The following is a 26,583-nucleotide window of genomic DNA, read 5'->3' as shown; positions in this document are numbered from 1 at the left end:
GGACAGGGTAAGACAGTGGGGACTGAAAGAGAGAGAGAAATAAAGGAAGGAAGGCAGGGAGGAAGGGGGAGGGGGGAGGTAGGGTAGAAGGAAAGAAAGGAAGGGAGGGAAGAGAGGAAGGGAAGGAAGGGAAAGAAAAGAAGGGAGGGAAAGAGGATTAAAATGCCCATTAGGGCCGGGCGCCGTGGCTCATGCCTATAATCCCATCACTTTGGGAGGCCAAGTGGGCGGATCACAAGGTCAGGATTTCGAGACCAGCCTGGTGAAATCCTGTCTCTACTAAAAATACAAAAAAATTAGCCGGGCGTGGTGGCGCATGCCTGTAATCCCAGCTACTCAGGAGGCTGAGGCAGGAGAATTGCTTGAACCCGGGAGGCAGAGGTTGCAGTGAGGTGAGATTGCGCCACTGCACTCCAGCCTGGGCAACAGAGCGAGACTCCATCTCAAAAAAAAAAAGTAAATAAATAAAATAAAATAAAAACAGCAATAGATGGCCAGGGGCTATGTCTCACGCCTGTGATCCCAGCACTTTGGGAGGCTGAGGCGAGCGGATCACCTGAGGTCGGGAGTTCAAGACCAGCCTGACCAACATGGAGAAACTCTGTAACTACTAAAACAAATACAAAATTAGCCGGGCATGGTGGTGCATGCCTGTAATCCCAGCTACTCGGGAGGCTGAGGCAGGAGAATCGCTTGAACCTGGAAGGCAGAGGTTGCGGTGAGGCAAGATCGCACCATTGCACTCCAGCCTGGGCAATGGAGTGAGACTCCGTCTCAAAACAAAACAAAAGCATTAGACAGGCCAGGCACTGTGGCTCATGCCTGTAATCCCAGCACTTTGGGAGGCCGAGGCAGGTGGATTACCTAAATTCAGGAGTCGGAGACCAGCCTGGCCAACATGGTGAAACCCCCTCTCTACTAAAAATATAAAACATTAGCCAAGTATGGTGGCCGGCGCCTGTAATCCCAGTTACTAGGGAGGCTGAGGCAGGAGAATTGCTTGAATCTGGGAGGCAGAGGTTGCAATGAGCCAAGATCGCGTCATTGCACTCCAGCCTGGGCAACAAGAGCGAAACTCCATCTCAAAAACAAACAAACAAACAAAAAAAAAAATCAAAAAAAACAGCGTCAGTCAAAACTTTTGGTTCCAGGTAATAAAAACCCAACTTAAATGGGCTTGAGCAAAAAAGGGTAATTATCGGCTCGAGTAAGTTTTTTTACAGCATGCACAGCTGGATCCAAGTACACAGAAATAATTCTCATCCATCACTCTGTATGTCTCACACAAATGCATATAGCATCACTCACAGGCAAGCTCTCCCCACATGGTAGCTGCTTCCCACTTTAGGCTATTAGCTTAGCTACCCTAGAGAAAAGAAATCTCTTTCCCAAGAACTCCACCAACCAAATCTCAGAGGGATCCCTGAACCACTCACTCACTGTGACCAATGGCCAGACATCAGTCCCAGGGGTAAGTCAGCCTCATCCAAATCATATGGAACTCAAGAATGGCAGAAAAGGTGATTCCCTAAAAGAAAATCAAGATGCTACTGCCATAAGAGGAGGAGAGAAAGGATCCGGAGGGCTAAAACAAGATATTCAGTAGGAAAGGTATGATAAAACACACATATAATTTTTCCCCAAAATCATGGGGGAATAACTTAGGGAGAAAATTAAAGACACCATTTAAATGATTACAATCATATGAATGCAATTACACTCTGAAGTCAGAAAATCTTAGATTCGCATCACCAATTCTAGTACATCTGTGAATTATTTTTCTAGTCTGTTTCTATACAAAAGAATATCACTCTTTTCAAATTGACTGTACATATTAAATGGGAAAAATATCTGCTTAGCACCTATTAAGTGCTTGAAGAATACCTACTGTCATGAATATGAAGAAATGGGCCAGGCACGGTGGCTCAAGCCTGTAATCCCAGCACTTTGGGAGGCCGAGGTCAGCGGATCACTTGAGGTCAGGAGCTCGAGACCAGCCTGGCCAACATGGTGAAACCCCATCTCTACTAAAAATACAAAAATTAGCTGGGTGTGGTGGCGGGTGCCTATAATCCCAGCTACTCGGGAGGCTGAGGCAGGAGAATCACTTGAACCCAGGAGGCGGAGGCTACGGTTGAGCCGAGATCACACCACTGCACTCCAGCCTGGGCAACAGAGCAAGACTCCATCTCCAACAAAGAAATGAAAACTGATGCTTTCTGATGTAGATTGTAAATGGCCCCAATTCTTTTTCACTCCATGTAACTAGGCTCTTTGCCAGGTAACTTTATATCATCCTACCATTACTGTAGGCTCAATTATGTGATTTAGCCAATAAGATATTCATTTAGTCAACGAGCTATCTCATTTAGCCAATGAGATATTAGATATTATACAAGCAGAGGCTTGAAAAGGTGCTTATTTCCAAATTCTTTGCGTATTTCTGTCATGCCAGGGTGATATGGCTTGGCTCTATGTCCCCACCTGAATCTCACCTTGAATTGTAATCTCCCTAATGCCCACGTGTCAAGGGTGGGACCAGGTAGAGGTAATCGAATCATGGAGGCAGCTTCCCCCATGCTGTTCTTGTAATAATGAGTCTTATAAGATCTGATGGTTTTATAGGCATTGGCATTTCCCTGCTTGCATTCATTCTCTCTCCTGCTGCCCTGTGAAGAGGTACCTTCTACCATGAATGTTAAGTTTCCTAAGGCCACTCCAGCCATGACAAACTGAGTCAATTAAACCTCTTTTCTTTATAAATTACCCAGTCTTGGGTATTTCTTCATAGCAGTGTGAGAACAGACTAAAATACACGGTAACAGGCCCAAGCTATCCTGCTGAAGGTGAAAAACATAGAACAGAGACTAGTTGCCCCAGTTATCCCAACTTAGGTCAACCTACATCAGCCAAATCACCCCAGACATGGAGCAAGTCCAGCCAAAATCAGCAGAGCTGCCTAGTCAACAACAACACAGCTGACTACATGAGCAAGCCTAGACCAGATTAGCTGAACCTCAAACTCTTGAGTTCAATAAATGCTTCTAGTTATACATCACTAAGGTTTTGTGATTGATAAGCACCATTACTGTGACATCAGGTAACTGAAACACTATCTTATTTTGGTAGGTGAATAAAGAAAATAATTTTTATTCTTCCGTTTATGATGTTAAAAGGTGACAACAGGCTGGGTGCAATGGCTCACACCTGTAACCCCAGTACTTGGGAGGCTGAGGCGGGCAGATCACTTGAGGTCAGGAGTTCAAGAGCCTGGCCAACGTGGCAAAATCCCATCTCTACTAAAAATACAAAATTAGCTGTGCATGGTGGCACGTGCCCATAATCCCAGCTTCTCAGGAGACTGAGGCAGGAGAATCGCTTGAACATGGAAGGCGGAGGCTGCAGTGCGGTGAGCCAAGATCACACCACTGCACTCCAGCCTGGGCAACAGAGCGAGACTCCACCTCAAAAAAACACAAAAGGTGACAACAATAACAAAATAAAGTGTATTCCTATTATCATTACAAATTTACTATTCAAGCATACCTTTAAAACTGTTAGAAATAGAGAACCAATGTTTAACTTCAACAAAGTTTAGATGTTTTAAAATGTTTTAAGTTCATAAATAATAGAGAAAATGAGAAGAGACAAAGCTACTCACATTATAACAAAATGAAATTGTTTTATGGAAGTCATATAAACAATGATACAAAAATACAGCCAAAATAGTCACTAAAAAAAGACTTACTGACTATATTTCATCATGGAACTCTCTTTCTAGTTAATTTCACTCCCTTAACTACCACCACCACCATTGCTTCTACTTCTACCATTGCTTCTACTTCATGGAGCTCTATCTCCATGGGCTTCTGAAGAAGCCTGTTTCCCTAGAATAAAATAGATATACAGGTTGAGTATCCCTTATCCAAAATACTTCAGACCAGAAGTGTTTCAGGTTTAGGATTTTGTTCAGATTTTATAATATTTGCATATACATAATGAGATATCTTGGGGATGGCACACAAGCCTAAACACAAGATTCATTTACATTTCATATGTGCCTTATACACATAGCCTAAAGATAATTTGTCGGTTTTTGTTGTTGTTTTTTGAGATAGGGTCTCACTCTGCCACCCAGGCTGGAGAGCAGTGGTGCATCTCAGCTCACTGCAACCTCCGCCTCCTGGGCTCAAGCAATCCTCCCACCTCAGTCTCCCAAACAGCTGGGACTACAGGCATGCGCCACCAGACTGGGCTAATTTCTTTTAAAAATTTTTTGTAGAGACAAAGTCTCACTATATTTCCCACGCTGGTCTCAAATTCCTGGGCTCAAGCGATCCTCCCACCTGAGCCTCCCAAAGTGCTGGGATTACAGGCATGAGCCAATGTGTTTGGCCTAACCTAAAGGTAATTTTATACGATATTTTTTAAATTTTGTGAATGAAACAAAGTTTGTATATATTGAAGCATTAGAAACCAAGATGTCACCTTCTCAGCCACCCATGTGGACAATGTATGATTGTGTGGCATTAGCATCATTCCTGACTCTCAATTTATATGCTACCAATAAGCAACCTTATTCTTACACTTATTCACACATAAGGACTTAACATTAAAAAATATGACATACCATTAATACGTGAGAAAATAATGTGTTTGGGGTAACTAAGAGCACAGGAGCATCACCAGAATACCTGAATCAACTGTTAAACAACAACAACGTCAGGCTTTCAGTCTCCATCTACAATGCTATGTTCTCACTGAAAAATTACTGAACACTGTATTTATTTTGGGGGGTGAAAAGAAACATCAGAAGCAGTTGAGAGACCCAGAAGTGGATCCTCTAAGAATGTGGAGGAATTCTTCTGGATGGCTTTTTTAAAATGTTTGCTCCAGAGTCATCTGCCTCATTCACAACATTTTCTGTCTTAGAAGTCTTTCTTCAATTTTATAAACTGGCATGATTTCACCATGTTCTCTCTCTGATTTTAAACACTGACATGATTTTACCACGTCATCCACAGGCACTTTTCCGGCAGTGTTAACATCACCATCTTCATCGTCACTATAATCACAATCATCTTGATTCATGGCATCCTTCATGCTAAAACTTCGTTTGAAAAGCTTCCACACCCACATCTCTGTTCACTGCTGCTAGTGTGCTGCTGAAGAACGTGTTTTTATATATTTACCCTTCATTCATCTAAGGATACCCTGGTTACACGGTTGAATTAAGTCACATTTGGGGAAAAGTACATGGCATAAACATTTCTGATGAGAATTTCAGCTGGAGGATGACAACAGTTATCAAGGAATAAAGAATCCTGCAGTCATCATCCAGTCCAGCTTCCCTGCAGTAAGCATGAGCAGTAGTACAGAATGCTTGTGAAACCAATCAGAAAAGATGTCCCTCATGATCCACGCCTTTCTGTTAGCATAATAATGGACTGGTAAGAAATTCACTCCTTGAAAACAGCAAAGATACAAGCTTTTGCCTATTACATCAAGTTTACTCTTATGCATGCCTGCTGCATTCTTAGCACATTCCAGAACAGTTATTCTGTCCTTGGCATCCTTACTTCCTACAGGGGCCTTTGCATCAGCTGTAGTCAGTATCTTTCTGGAGCAATAATGCCAAAACAGTGATGTTTCATCAGCATTACAGGCTTGTTCTGGCATCAGATTGTCATCAGTGATGACCCTAGAAAATCTGTCAATAAATTTCTCTGCTGCTCCACGATCAGCAGATGGTTCAACACAAATCTTTTAAAATTTAGTAAGCCCAGCACAGTCGCTCATGCCTGTAATCCCAGCACTTTGGGAGACAGGTGAGAGGACTGCTTGAGCTCAAGGGTTTGAGAACAGCCTGGGCAACATAGCAAGACCTGGTGGCATGTACCTGTAGTCCCATACTCAGGAGGCTGAGGTGAGAGGATCACTTGAGCTCAGGAGATCAAGGCTGCAGTGACCTATCATCACGCCATGCACTCCAGCCTGGGTGACAGAGATGCTGTCTCAAAAAAATAAATAAATAAAAAATAATAATTTAATGCCATATCTCTTCTTAAATTTCTGCAACCAGCCTGTTGAACATTCACAGTTCCCTTCAATTTTCAGTTCATCATGCTTGATCTTTCTTTTTAGATATGGGGTCTCACTATGTTGTCCAGACCAGTACTGAACTCTTGGGCTCACATGATCCTCCCACCTCAGCCTCCCAAAGTGCGAAGATTACAGGCGTGAGCCACTGCGCCCGGCCTTGATCTTTCTGCTTCATGACTAGCATACCAATAAGTGGCATGTGTTCACTGTGATGCTGATGGATCTACTCTTTCAAGATCTAATCAAGGTCATTTTCAGCTTTATGCAGTGCTTTTCTATTTTTTACTAACTTCTGCCCATCACTTTCAACCTAGAACTTTAATAATTTATCCTACTGTATTTTTCAGGTCATATATACAGTGGTCATTCCAACAACATACTCTTCTGTAAGACATTTCAGACATCACTGTCAGTTTTTCCAACAGCTTGACTTTCTTTGCTAGTAATGCTTTCCCTTTTTCTTATTTGTTTTACCCACAGGGATATCTGCAGGACTTTCTGACAATTCCAACAATATCTTCACGTCAGAGAGCAGAGAATACGCAAAAAAAAAAAAAAAAAAGTGAGTGACACACAGAGGTCTTGGTCCCATCATGGGGCATCATGGGGATCCTGCCACTGACACATCTGGTCTGCACACATGCCATCTTATTACGCTTTGAGGGCACACTTCTTGGGGCAATCTGGGCATATATAGAAAAGATGTATCTCAGCTGAAAAGCACCGGGAGGATGTTTTTTCCCTTTGGGGACACTGAATAAACTGTATGTTGTGCACCTGCGTTTTGACTCCAACCCATCACATAAGGTCGAGTGTAATTATCCACTTATGGTGTTACTTTGGTGTTCAAAAAGTTTCAGATTTTGGAGCGTTTCAAATTTGGGATTTTCAGATTAAAGACGCTCAACCTGGCTGGGCGTGGTAGCTCGCAGCTGCAATCACAGCACTTCAGGAGGCCGAGGCGGGCCAATCACCTGAGGTCAGGAGTTCGAGACCAGCCTGGGTGACATGGCAAAAACCCTGTCTCTACTAAAAATACAAAAATTAGGCCGGACGCAGTGGCTCACGCCTGTAATCCCAGCATTTTGGGAAGCCAAGGTGGGTGGATCACGAGATCAGGAGATCGAGACCATCCTGGCTAACACAGTGAAACCCTGTCTCTACTAAAAATACAAAAATTAGCCAGGTGTGGTGGTGCACACCTGTAAGTCTCAGCTGCTAAGGAGGCTGAGGCAGGAGAATCACTTGAAGCCAGGAAACGGAGGTTGCAGTAAGCTGAGATTGTGCCACTGCACTCCAGCCTCGGCTATAGAGGGAGACTCCGTCTCAAAAAAAAAAAAAAAAAAAAAAAAAAAAAAAAAAAAAAAAGACAATTAGCCAGGTGACAGGATCTGTCTCAAAAAAAAAAAAAAAAAAAAAAAAAAAGGATTTTCAATTCATATACACTTATTTTTAAAAATTAATTCAGTTTCTTAATTTGATAGTTTCAAAAACATAGATCTATTTATTTTATATGCACAAAAACAAGGAAAAAGTATAAAGAAAAGATAGAAATATATTAAATGAGGAAGAAAGGCGAATGAAAAACTGTTATCATCCAAAAAAGCTAACCATTCCTGAAAGAATATTCCTGGCAGAATCCTAGCCTGTGTTTTTGAACAAAATAACTGAACATCCTGTATAATAATCTTCAGATCCAATAATCTGAAGATCCTCAGATTCTGCCATCTGAGAACATCCTTTCAGCATCCAGTTTTTATTTTTTGTTGTTTTGTTTTGTTTTTGAGATGGAGTTTCGCTCTTGTTGCCCAGACTGGAGTGCAATGGCGCGATCTCAGCTCACTGCAACCTCCGCCTCCCAGGTTCAAGTGATTCTCCCACCTCAGCCTCCTGAGTAGCTGGGATTACAGATGCCCGCCACCACAACCGGCTAATTTTTGTATTTTTAGTAGAGACAGAGTTCCACCATGTTGGTCAGGCTGGTCTCCAACTCCTGACCTCAAGTGATCCACCTGCCTCAGCCTCCCAAAGTGTTGGGATTACAGGCGTGAGCCACCATGCCCAGCCCAGCATCCGGTTTTTAAAGTGTGGTTATTTTAAAATCTAAAATCAAAATATAACAGTAACAGTTATCACTATGTCATTGCTTATACTTCTGTTCCTGAGTCACAGAAACTACAGATTGGCAGCAGCATGATATAACAAGAGAATTTTCCTGTTTCTTAACACAGCTTATATTCTTAACATTCTTTTCTAGTTGTAACTGGATATATATTCACATTCCTCAAAATAGTTGATTTGATCTGGATCATTTCTTAAAAAATATCTGACAAAATATGGGCTGGCTGACTTAGGTATAGTAATTACTAAGAGCATTCTTACCTAAACAACTTCATATGGTTTTAAGAAATAATTTATACTGAGTAATATCTGAGAAGTAACATACAAACACTTTTCAACCATTTAACAAAAACAAACCTGCCACTTTTTCCAAAATAAAGTTTAAGTCCTCAGGAAAAGGGGGGAAAAAAGGCAAAAACCGGGTCTTCAATCCTCTGCTATCTTGCCCATGCCACAGTGTCAGTTTCTTTCTTTTTACGTTAACTACAGAACACTCTTCTCCATTAATTTACATTCTCTTGCTTTTAAAAGATCAAAGTTTGTAGGTAATTCAATCTTTTTAATAGTTTTAGTACTTTTGACCAGGCTGGGCGGGGTGGTTCACGCCTGTAATCCCACCACTTTGGGAGGCCAAGGCAGGCGGATCACCTGAGGTCGGGAGTTAAGAGAACAGCCTGACCAACATGGAGAAACCCTGTCTCTACTAAAAATACAAAATTAGCCAGGCGTGGTGGCACACGCTTGTAATCCCAGCTACTCGGGAGGCTGAGGCAGGAGAATTGCTTGAACCTGGGAGGCGGAGGTTGCAGTGAGCCGAGATCGTGCCATTGCACTCCAGCCTGGGCAACATTAAACTCTGTCTCAAAAAATAAATAAATAAATAAATAAATAAATAAATAAATAAATAAAATACTCTTGACCAAATAACTCATTCAGGACTGTTACCGTGTGCTTTTTTTTTTTTTTGAAAAATTAAGTCACACATAAATTTCTATTATAGCTTCTAGTAACTCCTTCCTAAAAGTCTTCTCAGCTAATGTGGAAAATTCTAGCTTCTCTTTTCATTTTTTGAGACAGGGACTGGCTCAGTCACCCAGACTGGAGTGCTGCGGCATGATCATGGCTCACTGCAGGCTTGACCTCCCAGGCTCCAGCAATCCTCTCATGTCAGCCTCCCAGGTAGCTGGGACCAACAGGCTCGCAACACCGCACGTGACTAATTTTTGTATTTTTTGTAGAGACAGGGTTTCACCATGTAGCACAGGCTGGTCTTGAACTCCTGGGCTCCAGCAATCCTCCCACCTCGGTCTCCCAAAGTGCTGGAGCCACTGCCCCCAGCCTGATTTCTCTTTTCTATCTTTACTCCATTTATCCACTTACATACCTTTACCTTTCACCAATAAAATGTACTAATCTTTGATATGGATATGTTACATAAAGTTAAGCAGAAGTTCTTCTCCTAAGGAGAAGGGGACCAAAGGGAAGGTTCTCTTTTAGATAAGATTGTACATTTGTAGCCATAAGCCATAGGTCTTTTTGAAACTGTTTTCAGTAGATGTATGGGGGTTTCTCAGTATATGTCTATTTATTTTAACATGCCAGAATCTATTTTAATAAAAACTATACAATGAAAAGCTATACAGAGTAAATATATACGCAAATAAAAACTGGTTATACAAGTCTCACAAAGGAAATAGCTTTATCACTTTACTCATACCTGTTTGTTTTATTTTGATTTGTTTTAAGAAGCCAGTACAGACAGGCACAGTGGCTCATGCCTGTAATCACAGCATTTTGGGAAGGCTGGGATGGGAGGATCACTTGAGCCCAAGAGTTTAAGACTAGCCTGGGCAACATAGGGACACCCCATCTCTAGAAGAAAAAAAAAAAAAATTAGCCAGGCATGGTGGTACACACCTGTGGTCCCAGCCTCAGGAGGCTCAGGTGGGAGGATTGCTTGAGCCTGGTAGGCTAAAACTGCAGTGAGCCTAGAATGCACAACTGTACTCCAGCCTGAGTGACAGAGCAAGACCCTGTCTTAATTTAAAAAAAGAAAAAAAAAATTTAAAGCCAGTACAACAAAATTCCAGTTTTGTTTTTGTTTTTGTTTTGAGATAGAGTCTTGCTGTGTAGTCCAGGCTGGAGTGCAGTGGTGCAATCTCGGCTCACTGCAACCTCCACCTCCCACATTCAAGCAATTCTCCTGCCTCAGCCTCCCGAGTAGCCAAGATTACAGCTGTACACCACCATGCCCAGCTAGTTTTTGTATTTTCAGTAGAGATGGGGTTTTACCATGTTGGCCAGGCTGGTCTCAAACTCCTGACCTCAAATAATCTGTCTGCCTTGGTCTCCCAAGGTGCTGGTATTACAGGCGTGAGCCACAATCCCCGGCCAATCGAATCATTTTTAAAAGACATATTAGCTCTATTAAACATTCATAGAAAAATGACCAGCGTAAAGGTTTTTCTCAGTAACAATGACCAAAGATTATGGACTTCTTGATGCTCACCCATAATTACAGTATTCTACTGTAATCAGATAAGCCCATTTTGGCCGGGTGCGGTGGCTCACACCTGTAATCCCAGCACTTTGGGAGGCTGAGGCGGGTAGATCACGAGGTCAGGAGATCGAGACCATCCTGGCTAACACGGTGAAACCCTGTCTCTACTAAAAATACAAAAAATTAGCCGGGCGAGGTGGCAAGCACCTGTAGTCCCAGCTACTGGGGAGGCTGAGGCAGGAGAATGGCATGAACCCTGGGGGGCAGAGCCTGCAGTGAGCCAAGATCACGCCACTGCACTCCAACCTGGGCGACAGCGAGACTCCGTCTCAAAAAAAAAAAAAAAAAAAAAAGGATAAGCCCATTTATAAGAGGCAAACTTTGTCAGCTTCTTTACTAGATGAATAAAAACCCATATAACCTAACACACAGGAAATTAGTGTTTATATCATTCATGGTGCAACAAAAGAGCCACATTTGAAATGTGAAATACTCATAAACACCGATGTTCCCCTCATTTTTTCTTACTGAAGGCAAGAACCTTCACATTTTATTTTGATGGGAATTTCTCCTTATTACCTTTGTCACAACATCTTCCTGTGCCTGCTAGTAAGCATTTTGTCTAAGACCAATGATGTATGAGTTATCATCTTTTTTTAAGTTGATTTTTAAGCTTTTATTCATTTTTAAATTTATCCAATTTCTTCTCCTTCTCAGTAATTACACACTACTCAGCAACTTCCTTTTCTGTCACACAATTTAAAATATTGCCAGCTAAACTAAATTTAAGTCACAGAAGGTTGGAAGTGAAGAAAAGGCATTTGGCTAGATTCAGGAGTCCTGAATCCTGACCTCAATCTGCTTTAACCTGTTTGCCCCTCCACCACCACCCCACACTTCCTTGAGGTCTCTGGGAAGAATATCAATAGAAGAAAAGGCCAAGCAGCTACACTGTTAAAAGGCCTTTGTTACAAACTCCTATGAATTAGGCTGGTCTACACAGAAGACTCTGTAGGCGTAGAATCAGTATCACTCAGATACCCTCTGCTGCCTTTCCCTCTCCTAAGCCTACGCTCCAATCTCAGTTAATGGTGAAGAATGGCCAGTTGAACAAGATAAGAAGGAAAATTAAGCCAGTGGAAACATTCAGCTCAGAAACTCATTTAGCTAACAAAACTAAAAAATCAAAAAGAAAAAAGGAAACACAAATAGGACTGTGACAGCTGAAGAGAAGGAGGCAAGGTATTCTAGTCAAAGCCAGAGAACAGAAAATGAATAGAATAAACTCCTGTTTATGGTAAGATTATGGGTAGAGAAACCAAAATACCTTAATGTAACATAAAGCACATAAGCAATCAGTAATTAGAAACAAAGACGGGCAACTTAATGGAAATTCTAAAAGAAGGGCATATGCATAATGCTGAAGATTGAAGAAAACTGGGTAACAAAGCAAGACCCCGTCTTTACAAAAAATAAAAATATTAGCCAGGCACCATGGAGTGTACCCATAGTCCCAGCTACTAGGGAGGCTAAGGCAGGAGGATCAGTTGAGTCCAGGAGTCGGAGGCTGCAGTGAGTTAGGATCATGCCACTGCACTCCAAGCCTGGGTGACACAGTGACACCCTGTCTTGGGGTGTGGGGGGGGACGGGAGGGGAGGGAGGGAGGGAAGGAAGGGAGGGAGGGGGGAAGGAAGGGAGGGAGGGAGGGTGGGAAGGTAGGTAGGTTAAAGAGCATAAAATTTTGATTTCCAATCCCAGGTCTACCACATTTTAGCTGAGTGATTACGAATCAAATCTGTAATCTCCCTAAATCTGTTTCCCCGCCTGTAAAACAGATGTTAACAACATCAAAGGTCTCTTGTCTGTCACACAGTAAATGCTCAATATATGGTAGCTTTTAAGAAACATTACAAGTAAACAAAACAGAAGCAAAAACTTCTCCATATTTAATGTCTTATTTATTTCTTTAAACTTATGAACCACTTGATGGGGATGCGAGGTGGGAAAAGGAAGATGGTGCCATACAAAAGGATACAACCAAGATTCAATACTAAATATGGTGTCTGGAATTTGCTCCAAAATAATTCAGTTAGGGATGAAACAAGAATAGCCATTAGTTGATGTAGCTGGGTGTTTGTTCACTGTACTATTCTACTTTTCTGTATGTTTGAAGTTTTCCAAACTAAAAGATTTATTTTAAATTCCTTTCCCTTTAAATGATATGGCTGGACAAGAAAACAAGTTATGTCATCCTTTCTAGCTTTGATAAATACTGAATCTAAAAAATGGAAAAAAAGGTAAAAGAAAACAGGATAATATCCAGTGGGCAGATGTAAGGGTAAATACCTACAAACAACCTAGAAAACACGCTTGCATTGGGCCAAAGACACTTATGCCTGTAATCCCAGCACTCTGGGAGGCTGAGGCAGGAGGACCACTTGAGGCCAGGGGATCGAGACAAGCCTGGGCTACACAGCAAGACCTCATCTCTACCAAAAACAAAACAAAACAAAAACTAGCCAGGCATGATGAAACATGCTGTAGTCCCAGATACTCCAGGGGCTGAGGCAGGAGGATCACTTTGACCCCAGGAGTTTGAGTTTACAGTGAGCTATGATCATGCCGCTGCATTCCAGCCAGGGAGACAGAACCAGACCTTGTCTCCAAAAAAACAAAGAAAACATGCTTGCATTGACTGGAAGGAAGAGGAGTAGCCAGGTAAAAGTTCACAAATATCCATGCAATGGCAACAATAAAAAAACGTGAAAAACAAGAGATCATCAAACTGAATCTGTGCATGACTCAATTTAACAAATTCAACATTCGCTTCCTCTACATACAATGTATACTTATTTCAAAAATTTGTATAAACTAGGGGTGGGCCATGATGGCTCACACCTGTAATCCCAGCAATTTGGGGGGCCAAGGTGGGTGGATCACTCACAGTCAGGAGTTCAAGACCAGCCTGGCCAACATGGTGAAACCCCTCTCTACCAAAAAAAACAAGAACTAGTGGGCTGTGGTGGCATATGCCTGTAATCCCGGCTACTCGGAAGGCTGAGGCAGAAGAATCACTTGAACCTGGGAGGAAAAGGATGCAGTGAGCCGAGATCACACCACTGCACTCCAGCCTGGGTGACGGAGCCAGACTCAGTCTCAAAAAAAAAGAAAAGAAAAGAAAAGAAAAAAAAGCAAGCTTTTTAGAAAATTTTTGTATCAACTGATCATTCTAAATGTACCAGAGGAGCCTGTTACTATATTAAATCAGATATGAATTATGTTGTAAAGTGAAACAGATGTCTTTGTGGTAAATTCACATTTTCACATGTGGAATTTTCTTTTATCAAGTAGGATACATTCTATAGATCCCTTTAGTTTCTCTTTCCTATTTATGTATGTATGTATGTATTTTGAGATCGAGCCTTGATCTGTCACCAGGCTGGAGTGCAGAGGCGCAATCTCGGCTCACTGCAACTCCACCTCCCGGGTTCAAGCGATTCTCCTGCCTCAGCCTCCCAAGCAGCTGGGACTACAGGTGCATGCCACCACACCCAGCTAATTTTTGTATTTTTAGTAAAGATGGGGGTTTCACCATGTTGGCCAGGACGGTCTCGATCTCTTGACCTTGTGATCCACCCGCCTCGGCCTCCCAAAGTGCTGGGATTACAGGCATGAGCCACTGTGCCTGGCCTCTCTTTCCCTTTATACTGTGAGTTTAGGAAAGGTAAAGCATGCTTTTACCTTCTGCAAAACTCTAAAAAATCACCTACTAAGAGAACTATACACAATAATCATTTTTTGATAATGATAAAATGATTCAGATTTTATGAAAAATAAGCTAATCATGAGATCAAAAACAACAGTCACAGACTATCTAGTATTATGAGTAAAAATAATAATGCTCTGGCCGGGTGGAGTGGCTCATGCCTGTAATCCCAGCACTTTGGGAGGTTGAGGTGGGAGGACTGCTTGAGTCCAGGAGCTCGAGACCAGCCTGGGCAGCATAATGAGACCTCATCTCTATATTTTTTTATTATTTATTTATTTATTTATTTATTTTTAAACAACAGGCTTTCCAATAATAGCAATTATCATGGGAAATAATACTGGTGTTCACAACATCTTCTAATCCAAAAAGAAAGTCTTGGCCAGGCGTGGTGGCTCATGTCTGTAATCCCAACACTTTGGGAGGCCAAGGTGGGCAGATCACTTGAGGTCAGGAGTTCGAGACCAGCCTGGCCAACATGGTGAAACCCCGTCTCTACTAAAAATACAAAAATTAGCCGGGCATGGTGGCACACACCTCTAATCCCAGCTACTCGGGAGGCTAAGGCAAGATAATTGCTTCAGCCTGGGAGACGGAGGTTGCAGTGGGCCGAGATTGTGCCACTGCACTCCAGCCTGGCCAACACAGCAAGACTGTCTCAAAAAAAAAAAAAAAAAGTGTAAGTTTTCTAGAAAGTATTAAATGTGTCATGCAGATATATAAGATGGTGATACCATTAATACATTTTCTGATATTTTCTGCTTTCTATGTTATTTTAAAGAGTTAATTATTCATCTAGATTACTGCACATTTAAAAAATTCTTGTGAGACAACTATATGTTTCTAAGTAATCCCCTTCACCTCTGTAAACAACTGTGATGAACTTCTCTTTTTTCCTGAGACAGGGTCTCACTCTGTCCCTCAGGCTAGAGTACAGTGATGCAATCATGACTCACTGCATCCTCAACCTCCTGGGCTCAAGCGATCCTCCCACCTCAGCCTTCCGAGTAGCTGGGACTACAGGTACACAAAACCACACACAGCTAAAGCTAATTTTTGTATTTTGTGTGGAGACAAGGTTTCACCATGTTGCCCAGGCTTGTCTCCAACTCCTGGGCTCAAGCGACTTGCCTGCCTCAGCCTTCCAGTGTGCTGGAATTACAGGCATGAGCCACCTGGCCTGTGATGGACTAATTTTCAATGATTCAGAAATTACAACAAACGCTGCTTTACTTCAAATGGTATTGTTATAATAGTTTTTAATACAATTGTAAGGCACAACTGAGTAAAATCTATTTTTTGTCTTTAAGCTCTAGAAAACATTTAAAGTCTAAAGAAAAGTCCCTTTAGACAGGTCTAGACCAGGAGCAGTGGCTCATGCCTGTAATCCCAGACCCCATCTCTATTTTTCTTTAATCTAAATTTTAAAAAATATATAGAGAGGAAATTTTAAAATAGACATGTCTGAAGCATATTAATTTCTAGTCTCCCAACACCAAATTTGAAATGTTAGTCTAAACCCTAGTTACAGCCATCATTTTTTTCTTTTAGCAAACCCCGACGTATCCTGCTCTTATACTAACAAATGCACATTACACAGACAGGATCCTTCTATTACCCTCAATTATAAGAACTTCATTATAGTAAAGACAACAAATACTAGTTTTTACTATGTAAAATTCACTGGCTTGCACAATAATGAATTCAGAAAAATGATTAAGTGATACGCTAAAAGAATCTACAACTCTCTTTATCAAAAAGTAGATTAAAACATGAAACAAAGGAATAAAAAGAAGACCAAAAATCATTAGAAGATGCCACTCATTACTACACAGCTTTCCTAACTTGACCCTCACAATCCATTAAGCAAAAGATTCTTAAATTCGGCCATCTACCCCATAAGATACTTAGTTTCATCCTTAAGACATCATTATACCTGACACTTTGTAACAGACCAAACCTAACCAATTCAAAAATCAGAGAAACCAAGAGTCAACGAAATTCAAACAAACACTTAAAAACAGTATATTTAGCTTAGCACCAGGAAACAAAATATAAACCAGGGGTGGTGGCTCACACCTGTAATCCCAGCACTCTGGGAGGCCAAGGGAGGCGGAACGTCAGGAGTTTGAGACCAGCCTGGCCAAAAGGGTGAAACCCTGTCTTTCCTAAAACTACAAAAAAATTAGCTGGGTATGGTGCCGCCCGCCTGTAATACCAGCAACTAGGGAGGCTGAGGCAGGAGAATTACTTGAACCTCGAAGACAGAGGTTGCAATAAGCCATGATCACACCACTGCAGTCCAACCTGGGCAACAGAGCCAGACTTCGTCTCAAAAAAAAAAAAAAAAGAAAGAAAAAATATATTGTATAACTTGTCAGATGTCTGGGTTTTATAAAATGCAAACAAAAAAATGTAATCTTAAATTTCAAAAATACTGCTAGTGAGATTCCTCTCACTACCCAAATTCTCACTAAACTCAGAAATGGAACAGATTCATTCAAACATTTGTGACAGGGCAATATAGAGCAAAGGTGTCCTTCTCTATCCAAACTCTTGCAATGGAGTTGTAATCCCATAGTGCTGGGATTACAGGCGTGAGACACTGCACCCGGCTTTTCTTGAGAATTCTATTTCGTTCTATTACTATGCTCCTTATTCTCTTCATAAGGTATCCTGCAGTTTAGCTTTTGTTACAGTGTATCTGGTCATGTATTGATCTGTATTTGTTCTTAAATGGGGAGTATGAGAAAAAATATTTGCAAAGCATACACTGTAAGTATATCCAGAATATATACACAATTCTTACAATTCAACAATAAATAACCCAATTTTAAAAATGGGCAAGGGATCTGAATAAATATATCTCCAAAGGTATGCAAAATTCAGGCATAAAATAGATTTAAATAATATAGTATACCACATTATCTGAACTTGATATTTGAACCCTCACCATAAAGAAGCAGAAATTTAAACCTGGATAGCAAGGTAAATCCGTGCCATTACATAATCCCATCAAATAACTAACAATTGTAATAACTCATAGAAAGGATGTTTAAGAAAGCTTTTCTTGTCCGGGAGCAGTGGCTCACGCCTGTAATCCCAGCCCTTTGGGAGGCCCAGGCAGGCGGATCACCTGAGGTCAGGAATTCGAGACCAGCCTGGCCAACATGGTGAAACCCCGTCTCTACTAAAAATACAAAAATTAGCCGGGCATGTTGGTGTGTGCCTGTAATCTCAGCTACTTGCGAAGCTGAAGCAGGAGAACCACTTGAACCCAGGAAGCGGAGTTTGCAGCAAGTCAAGCCAAGATTGCACCACTGCACTCCAGCCTGGGCGACAGAGTGAGACTTCATTTCAAAAAAAAAGAAAAAAAGAAACAAAGAAAGCTTTTCTTGAGAATTCTTTTTTGTTTGTTTTTTGAGACTGAGTTTCCCTCTCGTTGCCCAGGCTGGAGTGCAATGGCGCAATCTTGGCTCACCACAACCTCCGCCTCCCAGATTCAAGCGATTCTCCTGCCTCAGCCTCCCGAGTAGCTGAGATTACAGGCATGCGCCATCATGCCCGGCTAATTTTTTTTTGTATTTTTAGTAGAGCCAGAGTTTCTCCATGTTGGTCAGGCTGGTCTCGAACTCCCGACCTCAGGTGATCCGCCCACCTCAGTCTCCCATAGTGCTGGGATTACAGGCGTGAGACACTGCACCCGGCTTTTCTTGAGAATTCTATTTCGTTCTATTACTATGCTCCTTATTCTCTTCATAAGGTATCCTGCAGTTTAGCTTTTGTTACAGTGTATCTGGTCATGTATTGATCTGTATTTGTTCTTAAATGGGGAGTATGAGAAAAAATATCTGCAAAGCATACACTGTAAGTATATCCAGAATATATACACAATTCTTACAATTCAACAATAAATAATAACCCAATTTTTAAAATGGGCAAGGGATCTGAATAAATGTATCTCCAAAGGTATGCAAATGGCCAACAAGCACATGAAAAGATGCTTAACACATTGTTAGGAAAATGCAAATCAAAACCACAATGAAATATAACTTGTCTTATTTTTTTGTATTTATTTCTTGTTTTTTTGAAATACGATTTCATACCCACTAAAATAGCTATTATATAATCAAAACAGACAACAACAAGTGTTGGAGTGGATGTGGATAAATGGAACTGTCATACAGTACTGATGGGAATGTAAAATACCGTAGCCACTTTAGGAAACAATTTGGCAGTTCCTACGAAATTAAAACAGTTACCACATGACCCAGTAATTCCATCCTAGGTACATACTCAAGAGAACTAAAAACAAATGTCCACACAAAAACTTGTACACAAATATTCAGAGAAGCATCATCCATAATAGCCCCGAAGTGGAAACAACCCAAATATCCATCAACTGATTAACGGATAAACAAAATGTGGTATGTCCACACAATGCAGTGTTATTTAGCCATAAAAGAAACAAAGTGCTGATAATGCTACAACATGAATGAATCTTAAAAACATTATGCTAAGTGAAAGAAGCCAGGCACAAAAAGCCATATATTGTATGACTCCAATTACATGCTATGTCCAGAATAGACAAATCCACAGAAACAGAAAACAAATTATAGTAGCTGCCAAGAGCTGGATCATAGGAAGAACGGAATGTGGAACTGCCTATGGATGCGGGGTTTCTTTTTTAGGAAATAAAAATGTTTTGAGGGTGGGTGTGGTGGCGCACACCTGTAATCCCAGGACTTTGGGAGACTGAGGCAGGAGGATCACTTGAGCCCAGGAGTTCAAGACCAGCCTGGGCAACATGGCAGGACCCCACTGCTGAAAAAAAATAAAAATAAAATGTTCTGGAATTAGACAGTGGTGATATATGTACAACCTTGTATTTGAAATAACTGAAACCCACTAAGTTGTTATGGTATGTGAATTATATCTCACTTAAAAAGTGAAAAAAAATTCAAGGTATGGACCACTGTACTTGGGATACTTGCTGAATACAAGAATGGTCAATAAAATGAGCTAATGGTTTATATTGGATTTTTACCCCCAGAGCAATGTGCAAGTGTATAGAATAGTAAAAGGAATTTAAAAATAAACACAAATAGACTAGAAAATAATTTATACAGTAGTGATGTTGAGTTTTTCATTTGAAACTATGAAAAGTAACAGCTTTGCTTATTTGCATCTATCCAATATCACAAACTGAGATTCCACACAACAGATGGACAGACTTACAGGAAATATGAATTAAGAGAGAGGTTCAGAGGCACATCGAAACAAATCAAGCCCCTCTGCTGAGCTTTCCGAGCTAGACTGCAAGCCAGGGAAGAAAGCCAATCCCATTATTTAACATATACCTTTAATTGCCGCATTTCACAGCAAATACTTTTTGACTCTTTCCAAACACCAACTCCAACTTCCAAGGATGATAATCTGCCAATCCTAAAGGTATTCCAAAAATAGGTCTGTAACAGCAATGGAAGGCATAACCTCCAAATGAGCTTGCTTAGAAGATAATACTCTTGTGGATGATAATATTGTCCCTGTAAAGGTGGTTTAAAAAAGAATCTGTCGGCCGGGCACGGTGGCTCACGCCTGTAATCCCAGCACTTTGGGAGGCCGAGGTGGTGGATCACGAGGTCAGGAGCTCAAGACCAGCCTGGCCAAGATGCTGAACCCTCATCTCTACTAAAAATACAAAAAAATTAGCTGGGCGTGGTGGCACGAGCCTGTAATCCCAGCTATTTGGGAGGCTGAGGCACAGAATTTCTTAAACCTGGGAGGTGGAGGTTGCAGTGAGCCAAGATCACGCCACTGCACTCCAGCCTGGGCATACATAGAGTGACGCAGTGGCTCATGCCTGTAATCCCAGCACTTTGGGAGGCCAAGGCGGGCAGATCACGAGGTCAGGAGATCAAGACCATCCTGGCTAACACGGTGAAACCCCGTCTCTACTAAAAAGACAAAAAATTAGCCGAGTGTGGTGGCGGGCACCTGTAGTCCCAGCTACTCGGAGGCTGAGGCAGGAGAATGGCTTGAACCCAGGAGGCGGAGCTTGCAGTGAGCTGAGATGGTGCCACTGCACTCCAGCCTAGGCGACAGAGCGAGACTCCGTCTCAAAAAAAAAAAAAAAAAAAAAAAGAATCTGTGTCATTTTTGTAGAGTTCCACAATGAAATCCTTAACTAAAACTAACATTCCTCCCCTGAGCTAAGGAAAGAAACGTGTTGCAAATTGCAAGTTGCCCAACAAAAAGTCTCCACTTTCTAACCTGCATTAGAAAATCCTACAACTTACCTTTGCAAACCTATCATGTGTATATCCCTTACACTAACCATGAACTGCAGTTTAAATTGACAAGTCATTGCTGTCCTTCTCCACTTTTGCTCATGCCATTTCTCATGAATGGAATGCCTTTTCCATCAGAACGAAGCAAAAATCCACCACCTTCTTCACGAAATCGTCCATCAACTCGGGAGAGATTTCACTTCTAAACACCCCTAGCATTTGCTTGCACCATCATATGACACACTATGCCTTGTACAATAACTGATTGATTACATTTTCTCTAAGGTTTAAAAGTTCCTGAAGGTTGAGGCAACTTTCCCAGACTTTGTTTGCCCACAGTGCCTGGTAAAAAACAGATGCTTATTCAAATGAAGTAAACACCTAACTGCCCTTCATCCTAAAAACAGCATCAATACAAACAGCTAAGTGATCAGGTAGGTACTCTGAAGTGGCAAGTTCTATCAGGCAAGTGACTTTGGGAGGCTGAGACAGGAGGAATTTGAGACCAGCCTGGACAACATAGCCAAACCCTGTCTCTAAAAAAAATTATAAATAAAAATAAAAGTGGCATCAAATAACCAATTCTCACTATGTAAGAAATTCCAGGCCCCCCTGTGTAGCACCATAAGACTAAAAAATGGCATTGTTCAAATACTTCCTAGAATTGCTCCAGCTACAAGAACATTTGAGGAAATTAGGGCAATCTGAAATAACTTTCTGAAAGTCAAAGAGACTCATCTGCTGTCCTATTTTTAGCCAAGCTAGAGCTAAGCTGAAATCACCACAACTTTCCCCACATTAGGAAGAGCTTCTTGAAAATACAGCAAGGGCAAGGTGCAGGAAAGCAAAAGGTTACATCATATCAGGCGCAGAGAGAGCCTAGATCTTCCTGGAATCTAAACTGATCATCCTAGTCTCAGAGGACTCCTTAATAATCACCTGGTAACCAAATATCATCCATCTTGATCATAATCACTGTCTGAACCCAGGACTAACTCCAATTCAACTGAACCTAATCATTTAATCAGCAACATCACCACCACCACCTGCCCCCACACCCTCCAAAAAAGTACTAATAGAAGGGAGAATTCGATTTTAGAAATGAGAATTAATTTTTAATCCAAACTGCTGTAAATTAAATACCTTCCAGAAACGAAATGACCCTAAAGCATTAAGATAATCAGTCAAGAGAAACAAACAGGTTGACTGTTTAGAACTAATCCCACTAAAAAAGGAATTATTACATCTGGAAGTAAACAAGTTACCTTTTGAATTGCATAAGGATCACTGCCAGTCCTTTTAAATATAGAAAGTTCTTAACACTACAATTAATTTACTTAGAACTCTCCTCTTAAAAAACAAAATTACATATAATAAAAGAGAAAATATGAGGCCCCACTGATTTTAGTTGGGAGACTATGAATATATGTTACTGCTCAGATTAAAATATTGCTCTGCACTCTGGACTCTATAATCTTCTGAACTTTACTATCTTTAAAGTGGAAATTTGGAGTTAAAAGTATGCTTTAAGAAATTTGATCAACAGATTAAAATTTGCCTTCAAAAAATGAATCAAAATTTTGATATTCCATTCAGATATTTACAGAAATAATTTATCAGTCATAATTTTAAAAACCAAAAACACGGCCGGGCGCAGTGGCTCTCACGCCTGTAAATTTCAGCACTTTGGGAAGCCGAGGCAGGCGGATCATGAGGTCAGGAGTTCGAGACCAGCCTGGCCAATATGGCGAAACCCCGTCTCTACTAAAAATACAAAAATTAGCTGGGCGTGGTGGCGCACGCCTGTAGTCCCAGCTACTCGGGAGGCTGACGCAGAAGAACCGCTTGAACCTGGGAGGCGGAGGTTGCAGTGAGCCGAGATGGCGCCACTGCACTCCAGCCCTGGCAAAAGAGCGAAACTCCGTCTCAAAAAAGAAACAACAACAACAACAAAAAAAACAAAAACACACCTTGTCAAGCAGCAGTAACTAACCACTAACTAGCAATGACTGAAAAAATGGGGTCCTGAGGCAGGAGCCCAGGATTAAATGCAAAGAGAATTAGAATAAGATACACTAATTAAAACCATCTAAATTAAAGCAACATGGAACTCAGAAAATCTACAGGACAGGACTACATTATAAATTTAAAAATCTTTCAAAGACTAAAAAGCCCTGCTGAAAAAACCAATCACTAACAAATGTAAAACACACAAGAACTAAAAATTCTTCAAAACAATTCCAGCATTTGATACTAATCCACAATTCTGAAAACGCATTCATTTCATGCTTCTCAAAACCTGCTATATGCTCTCTTCTATGATAGTCCGAAATACCAAGTAATTCAAAAAGTACTTAAACCGACGTAACATTTTAGTACATGCATAATACTTTGAAAGAATAAAACAAGCAGAGATAGAGCAGAGTACAGGATAACTGATAGGCAAAAGGCTGTTTGTTTCCTGGAGGGCAGCACTGGTCTTGGATTGGCAGGAGGGGAATTTTAAAATATATTCATGAGACGAATTATACCAAAAAACTGACTCATGCCTTTATTATTTGCACAAGCATATGTTTGAAAATGCACTTTTAACCTTTGGACAACCAAACTGGTATCAGATACCTTAAAGCATTGTTGCCTATATTAATTTCGGTGTTACAGTCTAAATCCTTAACGAAACTCACGCTATACATTTTCGTAATGAAACCCTGTAGAAATGGAAAGGCGTATATTCTTTAAGTAAAGGTTACCTGATTTTTCACTTGTTTAAAGTTTCAATTTTGCTTTTTAATCTATTATCGAAAACATCCCTTGTGGGACATTGTAAAGGGCAGACCCTCCTGTCAAGCCAGAAGGCTCAAACACAAAGACACTGAGCTAACCAAGTGCTGTAATTCTTCCAAACTGAGCCTCTCCACACCCCCTCCACCCTTCCCCCCAACAGATATGTCTATTAAATCAGTGTCTGTTCTCCCCCTCGCACAACAAAGAGAACTTCTCACCGCATGAAATTGCCGCTGAATGGACACCAGAAAGCAGGATTTGCATAATTCCTTCCAACGAAACCCTGTCGGGAAGGAGGGGATGAGGGGCCCAAGCGAACGGATAGACTCTCCTAGATTCTGCCGGGAAAGACCTGGTTACCAAGAATATTCCCCTGGGGGAGAAAGGGCTGGAATTCTGGGCCTCCCCGAGGACTGGGCGTGGGGGACAGCGGACGACGAGAGGGCATCTCCCCACACACCAGCAGCACCGAAGCAAAGACAGGGAAGTAACAATGCTGGAGGACAGGAGAGTCAGACACAAGGATGGACTGGGGCTAGGGGGCGGCGGGCGGAGCGGAGACACCACACGGGCCACTTACTTTTTGGAGGGGGGTTAAATATATGAGTTAAGCCCTTATGGTCCCGCCGGCCGCCGCACAGAGGGAAACGGGACCTTGGGAGAGAAAAACAGACAAAACACACAGTGTGAGAGGCGCAGCTCGGCCGCCCGGCCCCTCCCGGGGCGCCCCCGTCCGCGCTCCCTCCGGCCCGCAGGGAAAAAGCCACCCGAGGGCGGCCCAAGGTCCGGGAGGCGGGGGGCGGACGGGGCATTCGGGCGAGGCTGCGGCTCCGGCCAATCCCCGGGAGGGGACGAGAGCGACCCCCGCCGGGGCTCCTCGGTCGGACCCGGTCCCACCCCCTCCTCCCGCAGCACGACACCGAACACAAATACGCACACACCGACCCGTGCGTCGAGGATTAACTCCCCGGCCGCCGCCGCCCGCTGAGGAAGTGCAGCCGCTGCCCCCCGCGGCCATGACACCCCACTTGGCTCGGTCAGGCGCACCCGGGGACTGTGACAGCTCCGGCTCCCTCCGCCCCCATCTCCACCTCACGCTTCGCACACGCCCGAGCGCCGGGCGCCCGCCTGCAGCCCGCCGCGCGTGCACGCAGAGCTGGGGGCGCGCCCCGCGCGTGGGGGAGGGGTGGCGCAGGAGGAGGACGGCGGCGGCCACAGCGCGGGTGGGGGCCGAGCACGCCCGCGCCCCTCGCGCCACCCCCAGTACAGCGGCAGCGCCGCGAGGCGAGTTGCCACAATAAGCCGGCGGCGGCGCCGGGGCGCCGGGCCCGGAGCGGGAGCAGGGGCGGGAGCGGGGAGGGAGGGGAGCGAGCAGGCGGGGATGGAGAGCGGGAGGGGGAGGAACCCGCGCTCTCGCCGAGAGCCAGCCCCGGGGAGGCGCGCGGAGGGGAGGGGCCGGCGCGCGCTCGGCCGAGCGGGGGAGCCCGCCTGGAGGTCGCGCGCACTCGCACTCCGGGGGGTGGGGGAAGGGGGGACGCTCGAGCCAAAGAGGGCGGGCGGGCCGGAGCAGCAATTGCCACTTCCCCAGCTTCCTCCCTGGTCTGGGGCGACCGGCGGCGGGGCGGCCGGAGGGGCGGCGGCGGTCGGCGGAGGGTCTCACCTACACAGTGAATGAGCTTGTGGCGCCACGAATCCAGTTCTTGCCGAAAGCCGCGTCTCTCAACGGAGCATTGCTGCCGCCTACACACCCTCGCCATCTTCTGCCGCCCGCCCGGCCCAGCCTCCGCCGCGGCCCCGCGCACGCCCAGCCGCGTCGCCCGGGGCCGCGCACGCACCCGCGGCCCGGGCGTCGCGCCTCCCGCCGGGGGCGGTGCGGGGGCAGGGCCGGCCTCACCTCACCGTGGCCCCGGCGTGGCCCGGGGGCGGCCTGGGCCCGCTCGCTCGCCCGCCCCGTGCGCCGCCCGCCGGGCTGCGATCCCGCCGTCCTTCCGCGCGGCTGCCGCCGCCTCTGGCCGCCCGGGACGGCGCCTTCCCACAGCCGGAACTCAGTCCCGCCGGCCCCGCGCCGCCTTCGCACTGTCCCCCAAGGCCACGGCTGCCCCCGCCCTCCCCGGGGCTTTTTGTTTTTTACGCCAGCCCCATTTATCACTTCCAACCTGCCTATCGCCCGGCACCAACTGTTGCAAGTTCCGTAATAACTGCTGCTATGAACTTCTCCGTCGAAACTGCTCCTCCCCAGAGCCTGTTTAAGAAGCAGAAATAAGAATAAATTCCCGGATGCCAGTGGATGCACTGACCTCTAATATTTTCAAAGGTGAAGTGGATACACGTTATTAAGTCATTGGGAGACATCGCCAACATTGGGAAACCTAGTAAAAAGTGGAAATCGAGCGTTTTAAATAAATAAAAAAAAACGGTTTCTACTAGCAAGACTGATCGTAGGCGAACTTCTCAAGGAATTTTGGAATATTGTGCCAAAGTGAGAATATTTAATATTTCCAAAAGTAGACTTAACTAGGAATACTTAAAGCAGAGACTATTGGAAATGCTTTAATTTGGGATTTCAGGAAAGGGCTTGAAGAGAAATATTTTATATGAGCAAGCCTCTTGGAATAATTGAATCACCTTAATTTTGTCACTGTTACTTCGAAGAGAACGAGAAGAGAGAAGATGGGAAACGAAAGGAGAAAGGGAAAAGAAATGGGGTGGAAAGAAAAAAGCAGAAGAGATCGCCCTATACCAGTAGGCCTAGTACCCTAGGATTCTGGCCTCTTTCTCCCACCTTTGGTGTTTAAGATTAAGGACAGTGCATTCCTGCTTTTAGAAATTTAAATTTAAGTTTGAAGACTTAATTTTAATTACTGTAGTAGGTAAAGCAAAGTCGTTAAATACTTGACATCAGGATCCCATTGGAGTATTGATTTAGGTCTTTTCAAAGGTGGTAGTCCTGGTTCTCTGCACCAGCCACTGGCGGAATGGCGGAATGGTGTATCTACCAATGAACAGATGGACTGGGTGG

At 43.3% G+C, this 26,583-nt stretch overlaps 1 protein-coding gene across 10 annotated transcripts in view; it reads right to left on the bottom strand.

Annotated features, from left to right (window-relative positions):
- LCOR (ligand dependent nuclear receptor corepressor) overlaps window positions 1-25,370 on the bottom strand; it is a 151,239-nt gene extending 125,869 nt beyond the window's left edge. For 2 of the 10 annotated variants that reach the window (XM_034931230.3, XM_034931235.3), the window contains exons 1-2: window positions 24,506-24,679; window positions 24,145-24,218 (exon numbers count right to left, since the gene is read on the bottom strand). In XM_034931230.3, coding sequence (XP_034787121.2) covers window positions 24,145-24,218; window positions 24,506-24,582 — 151 coding nt within the window. In that variant the 5' untranslated portion in view covers window positions 24,583-24,679. Of the gene's footprint in view, window positions 1-24,144; window positions 24,219-24,505; window positions 24,696-25,224 lie in introns of those variants that run through there. The other 8 variants (XM_034931231.3, XM_055093242.2, XM_034931234.3 and 5 more) reach the window with 7 other exon arrangements.
- Window positions 25,371-26,583: the final 1,213 nt, after the last annotated feature.

Source organism: Pan paniscus, chromosome 8 (assembly GCF_029289425.2).
Source record: "Pan paniscus chromosome 8, NHGRI_mPanPan1-v2.0_pri, whole genome shotgun sequence".
In the NCBI taxonomy this organism is placed as follows: Eukaryota; Metazoa; Chordata; class Mammalia; order Primates; family Hominidae; genus Pan; species Pan paniscus.
Note: the sequence above shows the minus strand (reverse complement) of the source record. Positions and strands in the feature narration are given on the sequence as shown.